The 24,699-nt window shown below is 35.3% G+C and overlaps 3 protein-coding genes across 8 annotated transcripts; 2 read left to right on the top strand and 1 right to left on the bottom strand.

The window, feature by feature from the left end:
* Window positions 1-279: 279 nt before the first annotated feature.
* On the top strand, window positions 280-4,194 carry LOC121782446 (vacuolar protein-sorting-associated protein 36-like). 3 transcript variants are annotated; one of them, XM_042180297.1, is made up of 5 exons: window positions 280-404; window positions 528-616; window positions 1,549-1,658; window positions 2,547-3,689; window positions 3,877-4,194. In XM_042180297.1, exons 4-5 carry the CDS (start codon window positions 2,551-2,553, stop codon window positions 3,923-3,925), a joined length of 1,188 nt encoding a protein of 395 aa, XP_042036231.1. In that variant the 5' UTR covers window positions 280-404; window positions 528-616; window positions 1,549-1,658; window positions 2,547-2,550; the 3' UTR covers window positions 3,926-4,194. The 3 variants fall into 3 exon arrangements, with proteins under 3 accessions (XP_042036231.1, XP_042036232.1, XP_042036230.1); XM_042180298.1 differs by having other exon boundaries at window positions 280-616; window positions 2,650-3,689; XM_042180296.1 differs by having other exon boundaries at window positions 280-616.
* A 273-nt stretch (window positions 4,195-4,467) lies between these two features.
* Window positions 4,468-7,650, bottom strand: LOC121782445 (3-ketoacyl-CoA synthase 10-like). Its single transcript, XM_042180295.1, has 3 exons — window positions 7,128-7,650; window positions 5,638-6,263; window positions 4,468-5,166 (listed from the first exon to the last, which is right to left on the bottom strand). Exons 1-3 carry the CDS (start codon window positions 7,539-7,541, stop codon window positions 4,611-4,613), a joined length of 1,596 nt encoding a protein of 531 aa, XP_042036229.1. The 5' UTR covers window positions 7,542-7,650; the 3' UTR covers window positions 4,468-4,610.
* A 1,541-nt stretch (window positions 7,651-9,191) lies between these two features.
* LOC121781210 (protein RFT1 homolog) lies at window positions 9,192-16,188 on the top strand. 4 transcript variants are annotated; one of them, XM_042178924.1, is made up of 16 exons: window positions 9,192-9,320; window positions 9,493-9,617; window positions 9,702-9,781; window positions 10,354-10,448; window positions 10,948-11,111; window positions 11,506-11,657; window positions 12,145-12,263; window positions 13,091-13,254; window positions 13,441-13,515; window positions 14,542-14,613; window positions 14,691-14,828; window positions 15,081-15,203; window positions 15,395-15,447; window positions 15,540-15,718; window positions 15,802-15,880; window positions 15,975-16,188. In XM_042178924.1, exons 2-15 carry the CDS (start codon window positions 9,545-9,547, stop codon window positions 15,860-15,862), a joined length of 1,548 nt encoding a protein of 515 aa, XP_042034858.1. In that variant the 5' UTR covers window positions 9,192-9,320; window positions 9,493-9,544; the 3' UTR covers window positions 15,863-15,880; window positions 15,975-16,188. The 4 variants fall into 4 exon arrangements, 3 of the variants coding, with proteins under 3 accessions (XP_042034858.1, XP_042034857.1, XP_042034859.1); XM_042178923.1 differs by having other exon boundaries at window positions 15,081-15,236; XM_042178925.1 differs by lacking the exon at window positions 9,192-9,320 and having other exon boundaries at window positions 9,710-9,781; window positions 15,081-15,236.
* The last annotated feature ends 8,511 nt before the right edge of the window (window positions 16,189-24,699 follow it).

The following is a 24,699-nucleotide window of genomic DNA, read 5'->3' as shown; positions in this document are numbered from 1 at the left end:
ATGAATCAATTAATTTGCATATTGTTGTAATTTGTTGCCTATGTTATTTCAACAACGACGACATGATATTTACACAATGATCCTCTGAATTTGTCGATTTTGATTATATAACCTTCTCTATTTGATTCACCCCTTTTTGTTTCATGTAATTAGCTAATTAATGCAAATCAATAGATCAAAATGAAATTAGTGAGTAGTATATAATATTGAAACCACTTTATAATTATTTTAATAAGTAGAAATTTTATCTTGTTATTAATTTGGGGCTTACAGATCCACTTACTCTACTCTCCTCCCCTCCAGCCAAACCACATGCTCCATATCTTAGAAAAGCACATAAAAATGAGTAAATCACAAAATTTGATCTCTATCTCCCCACATCTTGGCAACTTGATTCACATCAGGTTTCTCTCATCATCATCATTATCAAACATTATAATAATTGAATACAGACATTTTCAGCAGCGGCGGTGTGAAAGGAATCATACGCGTATGAATGAATATTTATTACGTGGATATGTATACAGTTATGGCGGAAAATGTTGTGGAACGATTCGATTCGTCCAAGCCACCAGAGGCGTCTGCGGCGGAACCGGATTGGTCGAAGCTGCAGCAGGTATTTTTCCTTTTTTTTTTTTTGTAAAATTAATTGGATCGTTTTTTTTGGATATTATCCAGTGGCGCCGCAGCTTTTCTTTTACTGCTTCATTATTTTAGGTTTTAATTTATTTGATGTCTTATATCAATCCATATATTTTCGTCTTTTCAATAGGAAAATTGCATTGGGAGATTATTAATATTTTCGTTTTGAGGTTAAGATTTCTTATATTTAATCTAAATGGTTACTGTTGCAATCCTGAGTAGAATTTAAAGTGAAAACATGAATTGTTCCAAAAAATATATGAAAATCTCATACTATAATGCTGTAGAAAATAACACTAGAAATTTGTAAAAACAGGTACCATGGAGGAAAATGGAGATAAATTTAATTTTAATAATGTAGAAGTTAATCATTGTATAAGTAAAATAAATAATAGACATTCAATTGGAAAATGGAAGGACTTGCAAAGATATCTGGTGGTTAATTTGGATAACTGATAACTCATTTGTTGCTTCTGGATGCTGCAAAAATGCAGTTATTGAATTTTGTATTAAGCAGAAAATTAGTATGAATCTTGTTTTTTAATAGTAGTATTTGTTTTTTATGTACTAAAGAATGATCACATAACTCGGCTCTAACAGAATTACTGAAACATATCTGCTCTGTTTGTATCACACGAATTCAAACTCAAGTTGGTCTGCTATTTTGATAGATAAAGTCTGGATATTGTGTAAATTAGCATTAGACCAGAAACAATTGAAGAAACGAGGAGTAGGGGAAAGATTCACAAAATTATTTGAAATGAGAAAAAATGCTTCTTCAAGAAATAGCAACTAAAATGATGTTATTGAGGGTTATTACAGTGTGTAAATGACTTGTATTTCTGGTTCTTTTAGATTCAGAAATGTATTCGAAATAGTAGCATACTATAATTGTTTTTGCAACAGGTGCTGCCGCAGAGCCATTGTAAAACACTCATAAACCAATAAGCCAAAAAGCTGTTAAGGGGGAAAGGAGCATGAAAGCAAATGACAACTGAAACAATGAGGGGATGAAGGTATGGACCTTTTGTGTCCTATTCAGTCTGTTTTTATGACTTTATAAATGGTCCAACTTCGTTTCATCAACTGACTTAATCATGTTGAGCAATTAAAAAAAATTCAAAATATTGAAAGTTGAAGAACCACATTTCATATTGTTACATGTTCAAAAATACATTATTTTCGCCATCCTGTCTGTTTCTGTTGCCTTCATTCTGATCTTCCCAGAGCTGGTCTTATTGCATATTGAAACTACTCGAAATCTATAACTTTCTTATTATGGCATGGTAACATTTCTCTTGTTTGAATGTGAACTTGATTCATGTGTAAACTACTATGCCGTCAATGTTGATGCCCCAAACTCGTTCTACTACTTAAGCTAAGAGTGAAACAAAATTTAATTTTAATGGTTATTTTCATAGGATGTGCTTGCCTTCATCATATTTCCTTAGAAAGCATGAATTTTTAGTTAATTAAAGAAAAGAAAAATTGGTCCTAAGAAGCATTTCTCGAGGATTAAATAAAAATAGGACTGTGAAATTCGTTGGTAGTCAGGAATCTGGTAAAAAGCAATTGAAGATGACTTTCTGCGGCAACAGGGCAAAATCAAATGTGAAACTTCCTCTAACTACCTACTGAATAGTGTCTTCCCCACAGATAAAAAAAATAATTAGAAACCTAGTTGTTTGCCAAAATAGGGAAAATTCCAAGAGAATTTAAAAGCCTAGACTGTGTTGCCAGCTATTTATAACACCCACGAGCACCTCTTCATCCTACCTGTTATCTGCATTCTATGCTTCAGCCCTCAGAAAAGCTAAAAGCTTGATTTTCTAGACCCACCTTACCTTCTCTTCATCCTTCCAATTTTCTCTTTTAATTCCAAACTTGAATCTTGTTTGTTACAGAAATATGAGGGGTAAATCTTCTTTGTCAAAGCCTAAAAATGGAGTAGAAACCGAGAATGAGCCTCATTTGTCAGGTGCTTACATTCGAAGCCTTGTTAAACAGTTATCCTCTTCCTCTTCAAAAACCAAAGATTCGTCCAGTTCCAGCTTAGAGGGAGATGGGAATTCGAGCAATGAAAGCTTATTTGGAAGTAGCTGTGATGGATTTTCTGATCAGAAACCAGAAAAATCCCCTCCGCCGCCTCAACCACAAAAAAAGCAAGTAAGGAGACGGCTGCATACCAGCAGACCCTACCAAGAGAGGCTGCTAAATATGGCTGAAGCGCGGCGAGAAATCGTCACTGCCCTTAAGTATCATAGAGCAGCTATGAAAAAAGCCACTGAAAGACAGCAGCAGCAGCAGCAGCAGCAGCAGCAGCAAATGGAAATAACCTCCCAAACTCAGGTGTTTGAGTCTTCATCTCATCAGTTTTTTTTAGAACAAGAAGACAAATTGAAATTCAGGAGAAATCCTAGAATTTATGCTTCAAATTCCTCAATCCCTGATAAATTCCCGAATAGTTATCCTGATAATTTCTCCCAATCACCGGGATTTTCATCTCCGTATTCTTGGTCCATTTCTCCGATTGCACCACCACCACTACCACCTGTCCAAGAAAATTTCAACTTCACACTGCCTAGCCAAACACTTGGCCTCAATCTAAATCTTCAAGATTTTAACTACTTGGACCCCACTTTCCTCTGTAGTGCAAATCATTCATCAATTTACTCATCCCCATCACCATCAACCTCTTCCTCCCCTCTTTCAGCCACCACCGAGGAAATTCCATGCATGGGACCACCTGCTTCGGCATCAGAGTTTGGAGATTCCGGGTTGCATGCTGTGATGGACGATAAGGAGATTGCTGAGATCAGGTCAATTGGAGACCAATACCAGATGGAGTGGGATGATACTTTGAATTTAGTGAATTCGGCTTGGTGGCTCAAATTCCTGAAGGTAATGGAAATCACACCTGAGAATCAGTGTGTTCAGGATTTTCCATTTGATGAAGTCATGGAGTTCCCAGCCTGGCTCAACGCAAACGACGGCTGCTTGCAGTATGTGAACTCTGATAATTACTTTAAAGATCCTGCTTTGCCGTGGTAAGAACTAGTTTGTGTCTGTTACTAATCTTATGTCTGCATTCGTATAAATTTTGACTTATTATCTTATATATCTTGCATGTATGTGAAATAGAGGAGTTTTTTCAATCTTGGACTTGAGAGCCACATATTCCCAGATCACTGATGATTTGTTGTCTTTTTTTGCTCTATTTTTCAAATATGGCAGCATGGATATCGGAGAAATCGAAGGGATGGATGGTGACTGGTTAGCCTGAGAAAGATTGATTGTTCCTTTTTTCGAATAATAATCAAATCGCCGCCGGTAGCCTTCCCGTCCTCCTCCTGCCCACCGCTTGGGCACCTGGAGCTTATAAAATACTTATATTTATCCAAATATTTCGAATAAGACTTGTCTGCCTGTGTAATGAACAGGCAATCCAATTTTTTGTTGATTGAAGTTGTAACATAGTGCTCCATTTCTTAGAAGTTTGTAATTGCAAAATCCCATTTTCAAGCTTAATATATAGAAGAAAGCCAAATGTAATTCTGCGTCACATATTACCTCATTTTATGCATGAGCTAATCAATCTATTGGTGCAATACAACTAGAGAAAAAGAGTCCATGTTGATTTCATATCTCAGGAGATCCTTGTGTTTCTGAGAAGAGGATATGAATATGTGGTGAAAATCTCAAGCTTTGGCCCCTCTGTTTCTGTTATGCATAAAGATGATTTGTTTTGAATTGTTATGTTTCATTGCTTCTTCATCTATTCAAACACAATTTCAAGTCCATTAGGCATTATCCAACCAGATAAAATGCACAATTTCTTTTCTTGTCATCCACTCATGTCTATAACGACTCCTTTTCCTTCCAAAGGAAAAACTAAAACTTTTTTAAGAATGGAACGTACACAATGTCATTGCAAAGTATTGGAATAGTGTAATGAAAACAAATCATATCTAAAAAACCCCATTCCCCTGCACAGGATACCTGTGGATGCAGTCGACCCAGGGGCCAGTCTCCGGCCTCCGGCTCCTCCTCAGGGACTTCCAGACGACGCTGTTGCACTTGAAACCCGAGCCGAACGACAGCTGCCAGACACGATCCCCTCTCTTGACCCGCTCCTTGGCCTCGAGGTAGGCCAGCTCGTACCAAATAGAGCTGCTGGAGGTGTTGCCGAACCTGTGCAGAGTGGCGCGAGAGGCCTCGAGATTCTCGTCGCTGAGCTTGAGATTCCTCTGCAGCTCGTCCAGCACGGTCTTGCTGGCGGCGTGCATGCAGAAGTGCTCGAACGCAAGCTTGTAGTCCGGGATGTAAGGCTTGGGCGGCTGCGGGCCGCCCATTACCGTCTTCCAGACGAGCGTCGAGAGGAAGAGGAGCTGCTCGGAGAACGGGAGGACTAAGGGCCCCAGCGTCGTGATGTTCGTTTTGATCGCGTCGCCTCCGACCTCCACTAGGTCTTTGCTGATTTTAAGCCCCTTGTGCTTCTCGCTGTCCTCTTCTTGGTGCACGCTCCTGTTAGAAATAAACCACTCTCGCCCCTTAAGACCTTATATAATATAAACATCTTTTAATGCAATTAAGGACACTAATCTATGTTTTTATATCTACCACAAACGCTTTAAAAAACATCTTATATCCAAACTAAAATTCGGAGATGAAAAGAAGTGTCCTATAAAAATAATATTAACATAATTTGTCTATAATATAGTGACACTTTCTTTTGCATCATAAATTGTACTTCCTTCGTCCCACCATAAGTGAGCCTCTTTTTTTGTGCAAAGAATTCAAGAAATGATATTGAAAGAGTTAAATGTATTTTTTACTAAAAAGGGTAAATGACCCACCAAAGATATCCAAAAAGAAAAGTAACTCGCTTATGATGGTGCGGAAGGAATATTTATTTTTCAAAAAAAATTCAACGCAAATTAATTGTCTCTCTATTTTTGTGTCATTAAAAGATAAGGTCTTTTATAGTGACAGTACCTGAAGCTGCGGTCGTCTGCACCCTTGTGGGTGCGGACGATGTGCTCTAGGCTGTACTTGGCCCTGCAGGCATCGCGGCGGCGGTTGGAGAGGAGGACGGCGGAGCAGCCCATGCGGAAGTAGCAGTTGGGGATGAGCATGGAGCGGTCCTTCCCGGGGTACCAGTTAAAGCCGACCATCTCGGTGCTGACGACGAGGGCGTAATTGTTGGGGTTGGCCTGGAGCATGTCGCGGGCGAGGTCGAGGGCGATGAGGCCTGCGCTGCATCCCATGCCGCCGAGGTTGAAGCTGAGGATGTTGCCGCGCATCTTGTAGTGGTTGATGATCATGGCCGAGAGGGACGGGGTCGGGTTGAAGAGGCTGCAGTTGAGCACCAGCACGCCCACGTCCTTGGGGCGTAGCCGCGTCTTCTCGAACAGCTCGTCCAGGGCCCCGAAGATCACTGCCGAGGCCTCCGCGCGCCCCTCCTTCATCGTGGCCGTGTTCTCCGCCGACCCGATGGATTTCGGGACGTACGTCTCGTCGCCAAGGCCGGAGGAGTCCAGGATCCGCTTCTGGAATTCGAGACAGGCCTCGTCGAATTTGCCAGATTTTCGAGCGAGTGAGATGAATTCATCTTTTGTTACCTGCATTCGTAGGCATTGTTTATATATATACTAAGATTCAAGAGTTTGATTTGTGTTTAAACCATATGCCAAATAATACATCACGAAAAACGATTAAATTTTGTCTTTTACACACTTTTTAAATTCTAAATATAAATAATGAAGTTTGAGATTTTCACAATTCCATTCTTTATCTTTTTCAGTGAATTATGATATGATGTGACAACCGATTTAAAACATGTAGATAAAACGGTGTTAGACAAAACGACAACATCTAATTAAATATACATTTTGCTCATCTGTTTTAACTCAGCTGGAAAAGGGAGGGGTGAGATAATTGATTAAATCTCAAACTTTGTTACTTTATTTTCAGAATTTGGAAAGTGTAGGACTGACCAAAATTTGGTCATATTTTATAATTTTTTTGACAACTTGCCTATAGAATTGTAGTAATAAATCTCTTCAAAAGCAAAAATCTACAAATTAAATTTGAAAAAAAAACTGAACTAACAGTCCATTTCTAAGTTATCATGCCTATTCACTTTCTTCCTTAATAAAAGAGACCAAAATTCTACCATTTCTCAATATCAATTTGACAATTTGCCCATATTTTTACAAAAATTCCCTGCCAAATAAAAATCTACAAAGTAACAATTTCTGATTTATCAATACTAATCTGTTCTTCCTTAATAAAAGAGACTATTCCTGTCTTATTCGGTCAAAATTCTTCTAATTCCATTATGTCGACCAAGCCAATTTGGAATCCAAAACTAATGCTTCGCAAACATAAAATAAAACAGAATTGGGATAAATTAACACAATCTAATGCTAAAACAATTCAATACATACAAATCGGATTAAAATAGATGAGAAAAAAAGTGATACCTTATAATCGTCGCTAGGTTTGTAGCAAGCGAAATCAACAAGATAAATGGAACGCGGCCGCGAGAGGAAGTAAACCGAGAGCGTGAACACAAAGAGAGCCAAGAACGCGACGACGGTAGCGAGGTCGTAGCCCGCGGTGCTGTCCCATATCCTCCGCCACACCTCCTCCCTCCGCAGGCTCCCGACCTCCGCCCCGAACACCAGCAGCAGCACCGGCACCGTCGCCAGATACACCCCGTGATTGATCAAGTAGTGGTAACCCAGCCTCACGTACTTGAGGTTGACCGAATTCACAAACTCCGGCAGCCTCCGCCGCACCCTCACCGAGAACGTCATTGACCCGGCATCCGGCCCCGTTGGCTCGATGCCTCGGTTCACGATCTCCGTTGATAGCATGTCGTGCTCTCGAGCCATATCGATCGATCAATATGAACTTGTTTTTTTTGGGGGGTTTGGACTAATAGGATTTTGGGATTGTAATAAAATGGTGTAGTTGGATGGTTATGGTTATGGAGATGAAAGAGTTGTGTGTATTTATTATGGGGGTAGGGTAGTGGGGGGATTAAATGTGAGCACAAAAGTTGGTTGGTTGGCTTTCAAAACCAACATTTAATTCTTGCATTTATGATAAGTAGTTCGAATCATGACATCTTTTTCTCTTCTGGCAATTTCCTATGAATTTCGGATCTCAATTAGTAGTATTTGTTTTCATTTGTGTTTTTTAAGGAAAAATTGCGTCGAGTGTTGATGGATGGACGTTTCTCCATTGTGTATGTTGCCTACCTTGTTCTAAGAAAACTTTATTACGTGTGGTAATTAAATTGTTGAGTAGTAACATACGTACGAACTTGCATTATAAATAGAGGTTTCACTTGTTGCGTCATTGTCAAGTAAGAAATCACACAAGTAGAAATCGAACTAGTTTCTGTGGCACTATCTCCCGAATCTTAGAGAGTGCAACCGCGAGTGAATGATTTTTTTATCTTGCTTGTGCATATCGTAATCATTCTTATATAGTGCAAGACAAACAACCCTTTTAGTTAGAGCTGCTTAAACAGATAATCGGTTAGAGGTTAACAACTAATTGAACTGTTTACATCGGTTAAATTGGAACAAGAAACTGATAAATAAGTTTTCGCTTCAATTCCGAGTTTGGGATTCACTCGGATTCGATTTTAGGTTAGAACTACTTACAAAAATACTTCCCCCGTCCCACAAGAATATGCACTCTTTCATTTTTAGTCCGTCCCACAAAAATATGCACTTTCTAATTTTGGAAACTCTTTTATCTCTTATAAGGTGAGACCAATTCTCCACTAACATTACTTTAATTACCTTTTCTTTCTATAGTTTTCTTACTTTATCAATTTGACATTGAAACTCGTGCACAACACAAAGTGCATATTTTTGTAGGACGGATGGAGTATAATACATGGTTGCTTAAATGAGGAGTAACTGAATTGTTTTGCATTAGTTAATTGGCAGTTCTAGGCCCGAGATTCAGGCGGATTCGGTTTTTGGTTTTACGCGAGGAACTGAATTTAAATTTTCAAGTTATCCTAATTTTATAGGAGTAATTGTAATGCTAAATAATGTCAAAAATATATGTATAAATAAAATGGGATGAGATACAATAACATCTGTTCGTGTAGCCAAGCACTACAACACCATGCCTCACAACAATATTTATTTTTTGTATTGATGGACGGAGGGAGTACTATAATTACCTAAAGGGATAAAATGACATGTTAGGCATTTGAATTATTAGCTTCTATTTATAACCGAAACATATAGAACTTTTATTGTGGCACATAATTTTTTGTAAACTATTAATATCATATTGCGTGCGGCACACATATTGTAAATAAAGCAAGCTTTAGGTGTTATGTAGTAGTATAGGTCGAGTAATTAAATCTCACAAGCAATTTAGCCCATTCAATTAATTATTACTCCGTACTACTAATTCACAATCTAATTTCCTTAATTTGGGCCCAGTAAAATAATATTCAGCCCATAAATAATTAACTTAGCCCATCACTAACTTATTTCTTCTCTTTTAATCATCGAATTTTCTGCTTCATTAACAGAAAAACAGAGTCTACCTGGACTAGCTTAAGACGGCCGCCGTGATCGTAATTCCGATCACTGCAATTGCGTAGTTGGTTTGGTTGGCTGCTCAAACCTTTTCAAATGGTAATGTCTTCCTGCACTCACTTAATTGATCTGTTTGTGCACACAATTTTGACCAATTTAATCTATTTTCTTGTTTCGTTTTGCTAAAAGCCTAATCCTCAATTGAATTGAGTTCAATTCCTTGCTGTGGCATTCCAAACTAACGGAATTTCATCATACAATGTTTCTGAAGATTGGTAGAAGTTAAGAACCAAAGCATAGAGATTAAAATCAACGGGAAAAACATGGTTTCAGAGATGTCAAGTGCGGATGGCGGCACATCTGCGAGTTTGCAGCGCACTTTTAAATACTTATTAGGTTTTACAATTTTCACGTTCATCTCTATCTTCAGTTATTCAGCTTGTGATGCAGCATTTACGTGTTCAAATGTTTACTTCGTAGCAACACAGTTTCTGGCGAGGGGAATCCCATTCATATTCAACTCCTGGATTGTCAGACACTTATCTGAGGAAGATTATGCGGTAATTATATTATGAGAGTATTTATCTCTTTTTGGGGAAATGAATATGAATTTAGTCATAATTTTTAAGAGTAACTTAACTGTTGTATGCTTAGAGAAAGCACTTGTTGAACAAAAAAGGACATATAGATGATTGTTAGTAGTATGTTTGATTTCAATAGCCAAGAATCTGTATGGGGTGGGGGGTGGGGGATCAAAATTGGTTATTTCTTGTTTCGATTAATTTTCAAGTGATTTGGGCATTAACATTATTTAGAGGCGATAAATCAGAAATGCTCTGACTTGCAATTTCAATGCTAATGATTCAAATGACCTGTGTCCACTTTACATTGTTTGAGAAAGATTGTGACGTTCAGAAGCATGACATCCAACCTTTTGTTTTTCACTATTACATTCGTTATATGAATTTTGTGTACTTGAATTAGTTAAGATGTTTCTGTATGAGTTTATCTTCTTATTTTCCATAGTTCATTTGACTTTGATATTCTCACAATATTTCTTGCTGACTATGTTTGCGGTCATCATATTTTTTGAAGTACTATCGAACACTAAGTGTTTTTTGAAACAATGCAGGTTTATGCCGTCCAGTTCCATCTGTTTGTTACCTGCATATTGTTTCTCAGTAGAGAGGGATTCCGGAGAGCATGCATGCGGGAAGATATCAAATGGTATTCTTAAATGTATTTATTACTGCAATGTCCTATTATCCATATTTTAGTCTTGTTTTCGTATACCTGTTCTCTGTGCTCACTTGCCTTCAGTCTGGATTTGCTTGCTTCCCTTAATTACCTACTGACTTCCATTGATGTGATACGTGTCCATCTTTTCATGAATGTTCAGCGTCATTACTTAACATAGAACAACTTCATCAGTGCATAAAAATGTTTATGTAATTCAGCTTTTTCATCCACAATCTTGTTAAATTATGATTTCTTTATTGTGGTAATAACAGATGTAAACTGATATACAAGTAGAAACTTACAGTTCAGATCACGTTTCAGGTTATGTGCTTCTTCTGCTAATTTTCAAAATACATATGTTTGCCAATGTTCAGGCCTTTGATGATTTTTTCTGATGTAAATGTTTTAAATGCCAGAATATGCATGGATATTTACTTATTTAGTTGTGTTTGATTATCTGAATGTACTCTGAAAATGGATTTATCAGTGATGGAGCTTCAGCGACAGGAGCAAATGCTGCTAAAATTTTGAAAGTGGCCTGGATGACTTTGCCTATAGGAATACTGGTTACACTTGGAGCATGCATATTTGTATTCTGGTGGCAAGATCTAAGTTATTCTAGTCCATATGGACATGCTATCTTGATTAATGGTAAGCTAATTATATAAGTGCTACAGACCTAGAGTTTCAGGGATGTGGTGCTTTGGTGCTACACAATATTAAGATAATTCTGATATTAGAAGTCTTGCATTTAATAGTAATATTTAAAATGTGATAGTGAGCTAGTGATTGTTTAATAATAGTAGAAGCAAGTATATTGGTCTCTTCTGGTCCAACTAACTTCTGATGTTGAATCATTGTAAGGTTGTTGCTATTAGCAATATATATTACTCTTCAACTTTGAGATACATAGAGCATTAAGTGGTATTTTATTCAATCAGCTGCTCTTCCTTTGGGAACATAATGGTTAAGTGGCATATAATAAAGTCATCTTCTTACTTTTCTCTCTGTTTAAGACAGATTTTATCTATTTGTGATTATGCAGGTTTTGCATGCATTCTTGAGCTACTGGCAGAACCGTTTTATATTTTGTCCCAGACATTGGTTCTTCTGAAATTGCGGCTTCTTGTTGAAACAGCTGCCACTCTTTCACGCTGTATGATAACATATATTCTCATCCTGAAGCAGCCAAGCCTGGTAAGTAGTAGAGCTATGCTTTGCATTCTCAATCATAGATGAGTTCTTACTGTCCTGTCCTTTTTTAGTGAAGAACCTAACCTAGCAAATTTTATTTTACTAAAATATGCTTAATACTTTCATCCAAAGGAATTTATACTGCCCTTTATTATTTAGGGAAGTAGCTTCATGCAGCCTCAAACTATTTCGATTTTTGCAGCCTCAAACTTGACACCATAAAAAAAACTAATTGGTCTCATGATCTCCTCTAGCCCCTTAAGGCTCAAACCCTAAAAATTGAAACACATCCCCTCTGTAATGATTAATTCGTATGTTCTTTTCTTGATTGTGCAAACAAATCATCTTTCTCATATTCTCGAGTGCCTTTTATTAGTAAAATGCAGATATTCACAAGTATTATTGTGCTAGAACTTTTATATGTTTGTCTTTGGTCTTCAACTGAGTTGCACTGTAACTGCCAACTAATCAAGTATTATATGAACTACAGGAGAAAGCAATTGTATTTGCACTGTCACAGGTTGCATATGGAGCATCTATTTTCTTGGGTTACTGGGGCTACTTTCTTCTCTTTCAAGTCTATAAATCCTCCATTCTCTTTCCATTCAGGTATTAATATCTTTGTGGCCTCCATTGTACTGAGCTGCACTTATTTTCCACAAAGAACATAACATGGAAAATCAAATGGCTAACTCTAAGAGAATTATTTATTGAAGTGTATTGGAGACTATTGTTTTCATGATCTACTCTGTTGCCTGGAAATTTTAGTTTCTCTCTCATATTCCTTTATTCATGTCATATTCTAATTCTACTACCTTTGTCCCTTAAAAATAGAAACTATTTCCATTTTGGGCCGTCCCTTAAAACTAGAAACTTTTGAATCTTTCTATTTTAGGACGTGGACCCCACAATCCACTAACACTTCTTCCATTACTTTTTCTCCTCTCTCTTACTTTACCCATTTTTCTTTTCCTCTCTCTTCCTTTACCAATTCTTCTCTCTTACTTTACCAATTGTGCATTAAAACTCATGCTGTTTCAAAAGTTTCTATATTTCGAGGACGGAGGTAGTATTATATAACTCCATCTTTGTTTCAAGTACTTAGGTATTTTGTTTTGAGACCAAATAGGATGATTGTTCAATAGCTAGTGGTCAGAGGAAGTCAGCTGGGTTTTGTTTTATGAATTGTTATATGGTTACTACTTTATCTTTTATGGGGTAAGATCTCAAAATGGTGTCAATCTGGATAATTTTGTAGCATTTGAACCACGTAGTAATTTCTATCTAGCTTTTTCTAGCATACAAAACCCTTGGTGTATTCTTCCGACATGCATAATGAGTGTAATTTCAAGATGTAGTAATATTTTTGTAAGTTCAATAGAACAATCACTTTTCTCATTTATTTGCTTCTGAGTTTTTTTTATACTGCTTTTCAGGGTAGGAAATACAATGAGTTATGACCGTCCGCTTGCCAACATGTGTATGATATTTACTCTTCAATCTTTCCGAAAGTTTATTCTTCAGGAAGGTGAAAAGTTTGTCCTTGTTTGGTTGGATACACCATATAACCAAGCAGTCTATGGACTAGTCGACAAACTTGGTAAGTTGACCTTGCACGTTTTACTTGTGTTCTTTTCTATATTTTATTTGCAAGGATAAGATTATTTTAAAATGGATACTCGCTTGATAAATGATATGGGATATGCATGCAAGATTTACCTATTTTAGAATCTTTCATACGCTAGTCAGTCAGTTATCCAAAAAAACTAAGATGTTTTTCTTGCAGGAAGCTTAGTGGTGAGGTTGATTTTTCTTCCATTTGAAGAAAGTTCTTATATGACTTTTGCAAGGTCTGCCTCAGGTTTATACCTCTTCTTTTATGGGAACTTTTTTTCTGGCATGCCAATGTGTATATCTATTCTGCAATCGACAATGATTTGGTGTACAATTATTAGAATTTACTTGGTGGTTGTTTATACGCTGACATGCTTATTTGATGAGATAAAGTATCTTACCTTATATAAAGCTGAATTGGATTAGACAAAAGAAATTAAAAATGAGTACACATCCAAACAATGCCTCAGCTTTCGGCATGCCACATGCGATTTCTGTTGCTGGAAATCGAACTCCATGATGTAATTGTTAAAAGTTGAAAGTTGAGATTTTTATTTTCTATAGGTATTAAAGTGTAACTTTCCCATATTTTGTTATCCTATGCTGCTGGAAATAACTTCAGTAATCTCATAAGCAGCTATTCTGATGCTAGATTTGACTTTAGTAGTCCATCAAAGTTGTATGGGGGTATTTTGGCCAATTCTTAGTGCTTCTGTTGATTTTATGCTTGCCTAAGCTATTAATGTAAAGGTATACAGGTGAGATTAGCTTTGGTAGAGATTGGGAAAGAATCCAAGAACAGTAGATTACATTGTTTGATAATAGGCATGAATTTGGCTTTATAATTTTAAGGTAAGATAGAACAATAATATAGAGATAGTGGTTGTTTAAGGAGAGACTGGGCAATAATAAGATCTTGCCTCGGGCGGGTTACATATCGGGCATTTACCCTTTGGTTTCTATTCTAATTTTAGAAAGGCGGTTTATACTTTATCGCCTTATTTCATATGGCGTTAAAAATAGGCGAGGTTTCCCCTTCCTTATTAGGAAAAGGAAAGGAATTAGAATCCTAAAATAAGAATTATATAAACAAATGACTCTTATATAGATTGTTCAAAAAACATTGTCATGCAATAAAATTAATTTTATTTGGCAAATTGTTGAAGCCCGGTTATGGCTATTTTACAGTTTACAATATTTAGCCTCATTATAGATAGACATGAGCATTCATTTCTAAGATGCATGTTAACTTTCTAACTTTGTGTCCACGCAGGAGATCCTGAAAAAAAAGTAAAAAATCTTGCAAGGAGTCTTACAGATGCACTGAAGCTTGTTTTGCTAATAGGTATGCTGCAATTGTCTTGCTTCCTAGCTGTGTACCTTTTGTTCTTTGAAGATACCTATGATTACTCTATTTTGCAGGTCTGGTGGTTATTGCATTTGGTCCGAGTTACTCCTACTCCCTCATCAGATTGCTGTATGGCAGGAAATGGAGTGACGGAGAAGCTTCTACAGCACTCCAATATTTTTGCCTTTACGTGATAGTTATAGCCATGAATGGTAAATGATTGTACTTTCTACTCTTCATGTATATCTCTCATCTTTCCTATGGATCATCACACTATCTTTATTCTGTTTTTTATTGTTTTAGGATCATTGGGTTTTATGCTGCTCTTTAATTATTTTTCGGCAACATGCAGTTTCTGGAAGAACTATAATAACAGTTTCTAGCTATTTAAGTAGTTTGACTGAATCATAATCTTACACCATATTATAACAAATTCTAATAAGGTATTCTCTCTTTTCTACCAGGAACATCTGAAGCATTTTTGCATGCAGTTGCAACAGAGAATCAACTTAAACGATCGAATGACGCTTTACTAATCTTCTCGTTGATATACCTGGTCTTGAATGTCTTGCTTATAAGATCAGCAGGTGCAATTGGCTTGATATTAGCAAATTCCTTGAGTATCCTTAACGATTTTTCTAAATCTTATTAGCTTGTACTATATAGGCCATTCTAATCTGCCTTATCTTCTGCTTGATGTAGTTTATTATGTTAAGTAGCATCATATATAACAATGGTGGTAATTAATTGATCATTTCTTCCTTGACGTTCAATAAAGACATGATCTTCCGGATAGTCTACTCTGCAATTTTCATCAGACAGTTTTTCAAGGTATGCCTATTTAATATGACTACTTCTGAAGCATTGTAGCTAGATTTTTGTGGATAAGATGAACCATAACTCATTGTGTGTCGTCTTCGCAGGAATCGTCCTCCTTTTCTTTCAAAAGTTGTTTGCCTGGTGGGTACGAGTTTCTTCTGGTTTCAGGTTTTGCCACCTTCGTGTTTGAAAGGTTATATCTTGATCGAGATAACTTCTGGGCCACCTTTGCTGTGCATCTCTCTTTCGGTTTGTCCTGTTTCATTGTATCTGCATATGCAATGTGAGTATCACTGTGGGTTCTTTCCAAACTGTCTTCCAATTAAGTAGCTTTGATGTTTCTAATAACGACACTCTTGTCTTCAGCTATCGAAAGGAGAAGCCTTTCATTAACAAAATCATACACTTCCGCGAACATGCTGATTGAATCTGCTACACATCGAAGGTTACATGTTTTTTTCGCAATCAATCTGTCGTAAAAGATTTTTATTTAGTATGCATTCTTACCTTCTTTCTTCATATTTTTTTTCAATATGTAGGTTGTGACATCACGATAGAAAATCAGTTTTGCAGAACTATATTTGTATCAGTTGTAGCTAACATTAGTAATTGAACTGTAACAATAGAAGGTAGTTTATTACCTAGCAATTTCATGAATTAGAGTTGTGACATGGTATGGTTCTTGTTAATTTCTTTTTGTAACTTTAAATATTTTCATTTATTGAGGAATGAAACCTCTATGTCATGCAAAAATTGCATTAGTGTTGTTATTGAGGGGGTGTATTAGTGTTGTTACTACTTCATAATCTAAGAGGTGAAGTGACTATGGTAAAACATTTTTTCTTTTGTGAAACTGCAAGTGGTGGATAAGAAGATGCTAAAGATTATTTAGTGCAAAACAAAATCCAATTAAGGTTAGAATAGAATTAAAACCACACCAAAATATCAATACAGATTCAAGTGTAAATAAATTTAGTTGAGTATTAATAAGATTGACTCCTTCAGTCCTTTGATTTAAGTCAAGCTTAAATTTTGCTTGGGAAAACTGAGAAGACTCATTAAACACAATTAATTTTATTTTGAGCTCAATCGAGATTAAAATTCTCTGTAAATATAAAATTAATTCATAGATTTTGGGTCATATTGGACCATGCATATTGGGTCATGAACAAGCTTACACCCATTCAAAACGGGCTCGATCTTGTTTGTTCCTTTTTTTGCATAGATTTGGTTTCTTCCTTTCATTTTCGTAATGATTGTTTACGAAAATGACTATTGATAGTTATATAATGTAAGCCATAAGATTCAGAAATACTTAAGTGGAAATTATCACTTCATTTTAGTATATTTAGATATCATATGTATTGTTTTATTTTATTATATCAATTTCTTCCTATTGTTTAATCAGTTTATCTATGTTGTTATAATTCTAGGCGCTTAGTCAATTTATGTTATGTAATATTGTGTATGTTGATATAATTTCAAGACTTTGGTGAATCTAAAAATTTTGGACAATCATAAAATTCAGATCTTGATGATAAACTAACACAACAAAAAAGGTACATTCCCCGGTAAATCTTTGCAATAAGAAAAACCGAAAATAATATCTCCATTCTAATGGTTAAAACAATTTTACGGAGCTATTATTTCTAATACAACAATACAATAATATATATTTATTTGATTTTTTAAATTTTTACAGTGACTAAAAGTAGAGAATCCAAGTCTCATTCTACTAAGGGCGCGGACCCTCTACTGTGTTGTAAGATGCCAACATGGTAGGAAATAATGCATGTGCATTAAACACACTCCTTTCCCCATTAGACGCAGCAAATGGATGAAGCCAAAGGGTCAGCATAACATGTGGGTCCCTTGGCTTCATCCATTTGCTACTTTTGATGGGAAAAAGAGTGTGTTTAATGCATATACATCATTTTCTACTATGTTTTCCATTATGAGGATCCGCGCCCTTCTACTACGTTCCATTACCAGTGACTTGTACAGACACTCCAGTCTCAGATACGATGTCATCATTAAACGACAATCTCATTAAACTACCATTATTTTGAGTTTTATGAAATTTGAGGCAAAAGTATGTCCAATCATTTATATCAAATTCAAATTCATTTTTAACGTAAATGTCATATTAAATACTCTCTTTTCACAAAATAATGTCATAATTTGTTATTTTTGGGATGTCTTTGATTTAAAATCTTACTTTTTTTTATTATTTTGGGTAGTGGACCTCACTTTCCACTAAATTATTACACTTACTTTATAAAATGTATATAAATGTTGAATCTATTTCCACTAAATTTTTTCCACCACTTTCCTTCACATTTATTTAAACATGAGTTGAGTAGGGGTGGGGAGGTACGACATACCGCACCAAGAATGTCATACCACATACCGTACCGCAAATTGCGGTATGGGAAAATGTCATACCTATACCTTACCGAATTTTTCGGTATACTGGCATACCGTTATACCTGCGTTTCATACAAAAAATATCCTATTTTATAACCAAATATATAAAACAAAATATCACCTATTTAAATATCCTATTTTAAAAGTACACCGCAATCAAATCTTATTCAAAAAATTCAAATCAACAAAACTTCAACAATCAAATCCATACAGGGGACTGGATTTGCATCTCAGCGCGAGTGTGTTTGGGGTTGGAGGCAGGGGAACTAAAATGTGAAAGTAGGATTACAGATTTTAACTTTTTAACTAATTTTCAAATAAATTATAAAAATAATGTATATACCAAAATTTTGGCAAATATTATATATGTGTTATACCGCGGTATATGAAAATATATACCTTACCGTACCGAAATATATCGGTAAGGTATCATACCGTACCGCAACTTGCGGTATACATCAAATTTGGTATTTTCAGTATTTTTTGGTACGGTAAGTGTAGTATTTTGGTATATTTACCCAGCCCTACTAGTGTTGAGTTAAAGTGAGACTATAAATCGTGAGCGGATGGAGTAATGATTTTACTTTAACCATCAATGCTAAAATCAAACTTTAAAGAGTATTCCATCCATCCTAATTAATATGAAATATTTTATTACTGACACAAGATTTTATAGTGTTGTTTTGTAAGTAAAAGAAGAAAAAATAAAGTAATAGAGATGAAAAAGTAAAGATGATATTGTTTCCATTTTAGGAAACACTTCATTTATAATGGAACAACTAAAAAAGGAACACATTTAATTTTTAATGGGAAAAATGTAAGTATTTAACCAGTTATTCCCTCCTCGTCCACCAATACAATGCCAAGTTTGGTTGGACACATATTTTAAGATATATCGTAGAAAATGGATGGAAAAGGTTAGTGGAATGTGAGTCCTACTTTTATACTACTACAATATTAATTTTATAGTGAAGTGTGAGTAAAATAAAGTTAGTAGAATGTGAGGTCCATTATCAAAAGTAGTAAAAAAACAAATGAGACATTTATTGGTGGATAAAAGAAAAATGACAAAATGAGACGATTATTGGTAGACAGAGGAAGTACTTTTTACTCCAAAAATTTGAAAAAAATAATTTATACGTATTTTTGGTGTAAATCCAAAAATAAATACCCCTTCGTCCCACAAGAATATGCCGTCTTTGTTTTTAGTCTGTCCCACAAAAAATATGTACGTCCCTCGTTCCCTTATAGTTGAGTAATTTTTCCATTTCGAGAAGTTCCCTCATGGTTGAGTCATTTCCATATATAGTAACATTTTTCTCTTTCTTACTTTACTATCTCTTACTTTATTCTCTCTACTTTATTAACTTTTTACTTTATTCTCTCCATTTTTTTCTCCTCTTACTTTTTTCTCTATTTATTTAACACACTCAACATCCATTTATTAAATTTCGTGCCGAAAACTCGCCTCAACTATAAGGGAACGGAGAGAGTACATTCTAAATTTGAAAACTCTTTTCTGTAATGATATGAAATCTATTTTCCACTAAAAATACTTTAATTATTTTTTTTTCCTATTTCTCTCATACTTTACTAGTTGTATATTAAAACCTATGTCCAATCAAAAGTGTATAGTATTTTTATTTGACGGAGAGAGTATATTTTTATCAAGATCAACAACTTAAAATGGAATAGATTTTGCAATAAAGCTATTCTATTACTTTATTTTTGAATGTAGAATATTATTGAAAATGATCTAAACACTCAATGTTTGCAATATGTAAAGTTAAAAATCATTTCCAAATACAGACAATAATATTGGACCCCAAAAGTATACGAAAATGAAGCAGACCAAATCTCAATGGTGACGCGTTCACACCCCCAATCACCAATGATGTCACCCTTAATTAACAACGGTCTTCGGATTAAAACATTTCCTGGCCTACCTAGACACTCCAATCAGTAATGATGTCACCCTTAATTATAGTTTTTTTTTCTATTGAAATAATTCAGTTTTTTTCCTCAATTAAGATTGTCCATTACAAAAAAAGGGAAGCAATTTTATTTTATATTTCTTACTTTATTCTTTTTACTTAACATATAAAATACAATTATAAGTATAAAATTTCGTGTCACTCAAGAAAACGAGCCATCTTACTGAGGACGAAAAGAGTATAAACTCTCTCTGATCCCTATTAAATGTCTCATATTTCTTTATTTAGATAGTCTTGTTTTAATAATGGATCTTATATTCTATTAACTTATTCTCATTCACATTTTACACTAACTTTTTCTATTCACTTTTACTAATAAAGTTAAACAATTTTTTAAAACTTATACCAATTAAATATGAGACAATATTTAATTGAGATCGGAAGAAGTAGTGACACAATTTAATGTGTAAATGGATATGGTGCTATTCTGGAGTTACTATTTTAGATTGATTGTAGTAGGAGTATATGTTACAGGATAGGGAAATACTACACTTTTTGTTCATAAGTGTGACAACTCAAAATCAATTTCGTACCATTCTTCTTTGAATATGATGTACTTTATCCGTCTCATAATAGAAATTCTATTTGGTTATAACACGAGTTTTAAAAAGTGTAAAGAAAAGTGGGTTGAATAAATTAGTGGAATATAAATTCCACTTATATATATATTAATTTTATAATAAAATGTGAGTGGAATAAGTTGATGTAATATAAGTCTACTTATCATTTATGGTAAAAATAAAATTAGACTCTTATTATAGGACAGACCGAAATGAGAAAGCAAGACTCTTATTTTGGGACGGAGGGAGTACTATATCTTCCATTAGTAACGGATTTAGGAGTAGAACCTAAATGTCCCGTATAGCATGATCGGTCCTTTTTAATATAGAAATATAGTTATTTTTAATACATGTTATACTCCCTTCATCCTAAGGTAGTTGGAGCATTTCTTTTGGGTATGAAATTTAAAAAATTGATGTGTTAAAGATTAAGGTGGAGAGAGTAACATAGAAGGTAAATAAAATAAAAGAGATGAAGAGAGAATAAAGTATGAGAGATGATACAATTTTTGCAAAAAAAAAATGACTCAATTAACTTAGGATAACCCAAAAGGAATACGACTCAACTACCTTTGAACGGAGGAAATATAAATTCAGGAGCCTAATGAATAAATTATTAGTCTTTAATTTCAAATAACAGATTTAAGAAAATTTTTTATTATCAAAATAAACTTTTAAAATACTTAATGAAATCTAAACTTCTGCTACTAATTTACATATACTATTACAAGTTTTATTTATTGAAAAAAAATCTATTTATTTTCATTAGTACGTAAATATATTTGTATAATATTTAGAATAATTTTGGATTTTTTAAAGTAAATTGTTTCACTCACTTATTATTCTTTACGAGTCACACCAGTGTACTAATAATTTTTTGTTATGTAGTGATAATGGATATGTATTCAGATATTTTTCAAAATTAAGTAATTATATCCAGAAAATCGATTAAGTTATTATACGTACTCAATAGTACATAAATATAGTTTTTAGACGAATAATATGTATGTACAACATGTTTAAATTTTTGTAAGAGGTGCTTGAATATTAATATATTATTTATTTAATAATTAAAAATCTATTAAAATTATTAAACAGTTTATCGTGCCTCTTTCCATTTCTGAATTCTGGATCCGCCACTCACTTCAAAGAGAGTTATAAAATAGAGAAATTAGTGTAGATATATACTCCATATATAGAATAAGTATTACCATAAAGTAATATTTTTGTAATATAAATGTGAAAATTTATTTGAACTATTAAATTAATCAAGATTTAAATATCAGATGTTCCTAATTCTTGTAGGAATGATGGTTTATATGGAGTAATAAACTAATAGAACAGCATGCTGGAGTGTGTCTGGATATCTTGAATTTGCAATGATAATGGAATAATAATAGAAATATAAACAAAATATTAATCCGCAAACACGTTGGGCTCAATTAGTTTTTATTTTATTTTATTTCTTTTTCATTTTTCGGATATTAGTTCAGAAGGGATAGGCCCAGCCCATATTTGAGTCGGACCCATATTCTTAAATATAAGGACCGGCCCATATTCCAAGAAATAGGTACTAGTATATGTTAGATTCTTAGTTTCATTATACAAATCTAGTTTTATTAATACCATCACAATTCTCACAATGATGGTATTATCAAAAGTTGGGACACGAAATTATACTTTTCCTAATTAAATTATATAACATGAATAATACGATTGTGCTTATCACATCCACCAATTTTACATCTATTTCGCTGAGAAATTTATGGTTTCACCAATGCACTAATGTTAATTTGATAATATAGGTGGTATAGTCAAAATAATTCATCTCTTCGTCTCATTACAAATAATATATTTGAAGTAGATTAAAACGTTGTGTTTTGTAAGTTAAGTGGTAGATTAAAACACATTGGAACAAAATTGCATATTTGTGTTTTTATAGATGTTTTTCTAGCAAAGATTAGCGGGATTTAATGTGATGAATGGCCAAGCTTTTTTTAATTATTTTTATGGGTCGTATATGTGGGTTTTAATTATAAATTATAAATTATTAATATGCATTGCAAACTTGGTCACGAGACATCTGTCTTATTAATGTTAAGAATGCGACACCAAAAATGGTAGTAAGAGTACGATTTTTTGTCATCCCAAATTTAGGATGCTTACTTTAATATTGTTGAATGTCAACGTACATTTATAACCGTATAAAAATTGAGCTTGCATCATTGCTGATGCTAAGTAGTAATAGAAGCTGAAATGTTGAAAAAGAGTCTTCAGTTCCCTACAAAAAAATTTCACTATCATCAATCACTATTCAACAATAATAAGCCGACCTATATGAAAGGATCGATTTTTAACTTCATATCAAACTTCATAATTTATTGTATCCATATTATAGCATCCGCATCGGTGCTCGATGCGGAGGACGGCGTCCGTGCCGCTGGCACGACACTCCCCTGTTCGCTGCTGTGCTCTTGCCGCTGGCACGGCGCTGCTCGATGCATCGAGCACGTTCGTGCCGCTGAGCAGGCTGACGTGGCGCGACGGGATTGGCCAACGGCAAAGCCGTTGGCATTTTCAAATTTTTTAAAAAAATCGAATTTAATTAAAAAAACTTTTTTAAATAAAAAAAAATATTTTCCCACTTCCCAATTTATATCCGTTTTCTACCCACTTTTAATTTATTTTTCAATTTTTTTCCCCACAATTCACATTTTCATCTATAAATACACTCACTTCCACACAAAAAATTTCTCACCATACTACACAATTCTCATATAAATTCTCTTATCAATTCTCAATCTTTTACTCTAACAAAAAAAATGTTCGGCGATCACTCCTCCGACTCCCGCGGTTGGAACCACGAAAGTTTCGGCTCACAACCATTCCCTAATCCGGAAACGCAATTCTCGGCTCCTCCTCAAACCCAAGGTTCTCAAGTTCCGGGTGGCTACCGGCCTTACCCGATGAACGACCAAGATGCCCCCGATGGGCGATACGGGTGGGCACCCGAACCCAGATCGGGAGGGAGCGACGACTCTCAATCTCATCCTACTCCTCGTGGTGTTCGCACCCCGCACACTCCGGCGGAGATTGGATTAGTTATTCAAAACCTATTTGATTATCTCCGAAGATCCAGAGGTTGGCACGAGCCAAAGCGGGGATAGATTTTGGTGGCGCATCTCTCGCCGTTACAATGAAAACCGCCCGGATGGAACCATCGAGCGCAATGAGAGTATGGTGCGCAATGCCATCTTCAGAGCCAATGAAGAAATCCAAAAGTTACAGGGGTATTACCTCCAAGAAGAGCGGTCGGCGGGGAGCGGCAGGAGCGAGCTCGACATCATCAGTGCCGCGTTGGCGACCTACCAATCCCAACATTACAAACCGTTCAAGTACCTCAGCGCTTGGCAGGAGGTGCGTGTGCATCTGAAGTATAAGGGAGGCGTATCATCCTCCTCCAACTCCTCCAGCAAACGGTCGAGGTCGGTATCCCTATCCGACGCCGGCGAGGATGAGGTGGCTAGCCAGCTTGCCGGAGCTAACTTGGGTAGCCCCGACGCCGGCCAACCGCCGTCGCGCCGCGACTCCATCCGCCCCGGCTCCCGCTCCCTTTGTGCCACCTCAACCCCCACCAACTCGTTGTGGACCCTTTTGGCTCAACTCAATTTGGCCGATAGGTCTCGGATGACTCCCGAGCAACTTGATTCACATTTGGCAATGATACGGGGTCTCCGAAAAACATTGTGGATAGGGCCAGAGGACTAGTCTTCCACGGGGGTATTTTTTAGCCTTTAATTATGTAATTTTTAATTTGTAGGATTTTAATTATTTATTTTTTATTTTTAGGATTTTAATTATGTATTTTTTATTTTTAGGATTTTAATTATGTAATTTTTATTTTTTAGGATTTAATTATGTAATTTTTATATTTTAATGTATTTTTAGTAATTGAAGTATTTAAATTAAATAATGGAATGGTGGGACCTTTGAGCATGTTCTTACGAAATAGTATGGACGTGGGTGTGTTGTGCTCTTGAGGAAGAGTAGAGAGTAAAAAATTAATAAAAGTAGGTCCGGGTCCATATCCATGCTCTTGTCAAAGAGCGTGGACGTGGACGCTCTAAGAATTGAAGAGAGTGAGGTGTTGAGTTTTTATTTAATATTATTTTAATTTATTTTCAATTTCAACTTTTAAGTAGGGGACCTCATAGTTGATGGTAGAAAGGAATTGATGTGATGGTGATGACCACTAATGCATGTTTCAAAATTGACACTTGGAT

The sequence above is a fragment of the Salvia splendens genome, chromosome 20 (assembly GCF_004379255.2).
Source record: "Salvia splendens isolate huo1 chromosome 20, SspV2, whole genome shotgun sequence".
Taxonomy (NCBI): Eukaryota; Viridiplantae; Streptophyta; class Magnoliopsida; order Lamiales; family Lamiaceae; genus Salvia; species Salvia splendens.
This window is presented reverse-complemented; position numbering and strand designations above follow the sequence as displayed.